The sequence below is a fragment of the Abrus precatorius genome, unplaced genomic scaffold, assembly GCF_003935025.1.
Source record: "Abrus precatorius isolate BTA unplaced genomic scaffold, Abrus_2018 Scaffold10, whole genome shotgun sequence".
In the NCBI taxonomy this organism is placed as follows: Eukaryota; Viridiplantae; Streptophyta; class Magnoliopsida; order Fabales; family Fabaceae; genus Abrus; species Abrus precatorius.
The window spans coordinates 29,832,787-29,837,210 of NW_020874292.1; the positions used below are offsets into that span (position 1 = coordinate 29,832,787).

The 4,424-nt window shown below is 33.7% G+C and overlaps 1 protein-coding gene across 1 annotated transcript; it reads left to right on the plus strand.

Annotated features, from left to right (window-relative positions):
• The first annotated feature begins 685 nt into the window (after nt 1-685).
• Nucleotides 686-3,088, plus strand: LOC113852687 (transcription factor MYB108-like). The gene is made up of 3 exons (XM_027483031.1): nt 686-1,130; nt 1,723-1,852; nt 1,992-3,088. The coding sequence occupies exons 1-3, from the start codon at nt 965-967 to the stop codon at nt 2,710-2,712; spliced, it is 1,017 nt and encodes a 338-aa protein (XP_027338832.1). The 5' UTR covers nt 686-964; the 3' UTR covers nt 2,713-3,088.
• Nucleotides 3,089-4,424: the final 1,336 nt, after the last annotated feature.

The window sequence follows — 4,424 nt, forward strand, 5'->3', positions numbered from 1 at the left end:
ATATAAATATAATATAATATTTATTTCAGTTTATTTGATTATTTTATATAAAAATTTATTTTATCTTTAAGCGTGTACTTGATTTCATGTTAAAAGAATATCATAAACATGAATTTAATGTAAAAATTGTAACTAGTTACAAGTAATAAAATTGAAATAAATATGAATCCATACTTAATTAAATGTTTAAAAAATTATAACTTTTATATATAGTTAAAAAATTTATATTATATTTTATTATAAACATAAAAAGAAGTTATTTCAAACTCGATTTTTAATTAAAACTAATTTTACAAATTTAAACAATTCAAAATCAATTTTACAAAGAGACATCTAAATAGACATTAAATATAATTACCCAAATCGTTTGAAGAGACTATTATTCCTGCATCGATCTAATATTTTTATTCACATGCCTTAAGCCGTCTTTACGAGAAAAGCAGGAAAAAAAAATTAATTTTTTATGTTATTATGAGCTGTGACTTATGAGCATGTAACAACAAACAACTGATAGGAGTAACGGAGCGCACGCGCGCACACAACAAAGCCAGGAAAGTCAAACTGTCAAAGCGTCAAACTTCGTAGCCTTTTCTTACTTACAAGCCATAATAATTATTATTATTTTCCTCTAAATTCTTACTTAAGTGTTCCTTAATTAAATCATTAATTTTTTTACTACTTCAGCATATTTTCTATTCTCTCTCTCTCTCTCTCTCTCTCTCTCTCTCATCATCCCTTCCAACTCTTATCATTTTCTCCCTCATTTTCAAAGCCCCATATATCCTTGAATATCTATAAAAAGCCCCCACCCTTCTTTATCCTCTTCGTAATAAGCCAAAACCCTCTTTCTCTCTCTCAATCTGTTTACATCTTCAACTAAACCACACTTCTTAGATCAAAAGCTACCTCTGTTGTTTTGTGTTGGAATCAATCAATTAACACATATTCAAAGTGGGTGTAGCTCATGGAAGTGAAAGGAAGGGTTATAAGCAACTCCAACACCATCATCCAAAGCGAGGATGAGATGGACCTTCGAAGAGGCCCTTGGACCGTTGATGAGGACCTTGCCCTTATCAATTACATTGCCAATCATGGAGAAGGTCGATGGAACTCCCTTGCCCGTTCTGCTGGTAACTTCTTTTTCTTTCTCTTATTAGTTTTCATCAAAGATAAAGATCCCAATATAATACTATATAATATAGGGTATATACTAGTGATTTCATGATTGCAATTTTGACACAAAAAAACTAATTCCACTATTTTCTTCAACACTGCCTTTCTAATTAATTTCAAAATCTCTATAATTGTCGTGTGAAAAGGCCTTCACTTCTCGTCTCGTTTCATCACCAATCAATTCTTTGGGCAGAAAAGCCAAAGTTTGCGGTTTTCTTATATATATGAAGAGCATCATGATATGGTAGTGGATTATGTTAGCTAGGACTTTAATGGCATATACTTGTGTGTGGTGGGGCATAAAACGAATAATGAAATGAAAAATGTAATTATAGGTTATAGATAATTGCTTGGCCTCATCCCCATTTATGCAAATGGGAAAAAGAATAATGAGTTGATACCACAATTAAAAATCATATATTTGTTACAGAAAAAAAAAATAAAGTCCCATAAAGGAAAAACAAAATGCTCTTTCTTTTTTTTCCTCGTTATAGTAGTATTTTGCTACTCCAAAACTTTACCAACTAAAGTAATTTCATTTTGTTACAGGACTCAAACGAACTGGGAAGAGTTGCAGATTGAGATGGTTAAATTATTTGCGTCCCGATGTTCGACGTGGCAACATAACACTTGAAGAACAACTTTTAATTCTCGAGCTTCATGGTCGCTGGGGAAACCGGTAATTAACCCAAAAATATTATGCATGCATTTAAACACACCATTATTTTTTTAAAAATTAAGTTATTCATCATTAATTTCAATATTCAAAATTTGATGCCCATTTTATTTAACTCAATCAACTTTTACTTTCGGATCAGATGGTCCAAAATTGCTCAATATTTACCGGGAAGAACCGACAATGAGATCAAGAACTATTGGAGAACCCGTGTCCAAAAGCATGCCAAACAACTCAAATGTGACGTGAATAGCAAGCAATTCAAGGATGCCATGCGCTACCTTTGGATGCCAAGGCTTGTGGAGCGCATTCAAGCCGCCGCAGCTGCCGCCGCAGCTGCCACCGCTGCTACTACTGCTGGTTCGCCGGCCTTATCTGCTAGTGCCGCCGCCACCGTCACCACTACCAACAATACCACATATAGGTACAACTACGACAACAACCTTAACAACAATTTTGAGGTTCACAGTGGGAACATGATGCCAAGTCCAGCAATTATGAACAACTTTGGAGGTTCACAAATTACACAAAGTTACACTCCAGAGAATAGTAGCACGGGGACAGTTGCATCATCAGACTCGTTTGGGACTCACGTTTCACCTGTCTCGGATTTGACTCAAGATTATTACAATGTCCCAGTTGGTAACAATAACAATAACCCTAATCCTGATTATTACCAACAAGCTCATGATCAACTCAGCTTTTTGGATTGCATCACAAGCCCATCAGGGTTGTTCCTTCAGGAGCTGGATTTCCAATCCATGGAACCAAACACCCCGTGGATTCAGGGCGAGGACACATCCAACAATTTCTGGAATGTCGAGAACATGTTGCTCTTTCAGCAACTCAGTGACAGCATGTGAAACATTCGCAGGAGAATCAATGGTGGCCGGGGAATTTTAGAGGAGAGAGAAACAAAATGGAAAGGAAGGGTGAAATTGTGAAAAAATTACAGATGAAAAAAATTATGAACTAGTAAAATGATCAAATAGAATAAATTCACATATAGGACACACGTAGGATCCACGATGGACAGAGATTTTAAACTAATTAAGGAATATAAGGGAAAATAGAAGGAAAATGTGAATTACTTTTCAGTTTAATTTGTAGGTTTCTATTTTTGTTCTATAATTTTCCTTATTTTAGAGAGGGTGTGGGGAAATATTTGTAATTTGAGTTTTCTTTTATATAATATTTGATTCTTTGAAAGTATTACATGTTGATTCCCATCTTAATTCCCTACATAGATAGCTAGTGACCAGTAGTGAGTGCATTAAAGATGCATGATCGTACAATTAAATTATATTAATATCTAAAGACGTGTGCATAATTGATTCCACACACTCACCAGAACACTTTTTCATTTGTCAATCCCATATTACAACTGTTATTATATAAGTAATCCCACTTTTGAAACCTTGTCCACGGGACCTGAACCAAACCCCGCAAAGTGTTTCTAGATCGTTAAAAAAGAGGTGGAAAGCAATTGTAATTTTTTAGACGTGGTCTTGTATTATTGGTAGGCTAGCTCCAATGTTCAAGTTGGCTCTTAGGGACAAAACTTTCAAAAGTTCAAGCATAAGCCTCCATTATTATCATCGTTAATGATCATAAAGCTTAATTTGCCACCTAAGTACGATTCCAAGGACCCTACCCCAATTTTTACTCACGCTTTGTTGGATTTCGTACGAACAAAGTTCCACTATGATCCAAAATTACCAACTTTCAGTCCAATCCATACAAGCTAAGATGCCCTCATGGGTGATTTGGTAAATTCATGCATTGCACGTGCAGAGTGAGTTCCAAATTGCAAAACATGAAGGTTGAAGGAACAGTTGAGAGAGAAGATGGTCATGGCGGCGGGGAATCTTTGTAGGCCGCGTGCCTATAGGAGAAGCCATCAATGTGGTCCCGAATAGCAAGGTGTTTAGAAGTTGCCACGCGTTTTATTCCAAATAAATCATAGTACCTCTTTTTTCAAAGGAAATGCATTAAAAGTAGCCGAAATAATAAATTACCTTACTTCAGCTTCCTCCATTGGGACGACTGTACCATTTCCAGCCGCAATTGAAAAGGCCCTCCATATACGTACACACTTGCTACTTTTATACGTATTTCCCTCCCTCTCTTTCTCTCTTTATATTTCTATTCAATTACTTCTCTCATTTTCTTTTAGTCAATTCGTATTTTTTAATTTATATTTAACAAATTTTTATACTTAGTTAATTATTTTTATTTTTCTAAATATTATCACATGATAATGCTACTTTTATTTAATATTATTAAATTTAATCTCACATTTAATATTTATTTTTTATTTTAATTTGAACTCTCATCAATTTTATTTATTAAAATTAAATGAGAAAAAATAATAAACTTTTTTAAAAAATTATAAAATGTCTTATAATAAGGACCATTAAAGTCTTCTAAAAGATGCTTTTATAAAGCATGAGAGGGTGTGTTAATTATTAATTTGTGATACAACTCATTAAGTTTACAATAACGAAAAAGTTTTTTTTTTTGTATATGAGACTTTTTTTCATTTTGAAACGTGAGTATTAAAATAAAAATAAAG

Coding starts and splice junctions, on each gene's coding strand:
- LOC113852687 (XM_027483031.1), top strand. CDS start 965: ATGGAAGTGAAAGGAAGGGTTATAAGCAACTCCAACACCATCATCCAA. Junction 1,131..1,722: donor CTCCCTTGCCCGTTCTGCTG/GTAACTTCTTTT, acceptor ATTTTGTTACAG/GACTCAAACGAACTGGGAAG. Junction 1,853..1,991: donor CATGGTCGCTGGGGAAACCG/GTAATTAACCCA, acceptor CTTTCGGATCAG/ATGGTCCAAAATTGCTCAAT.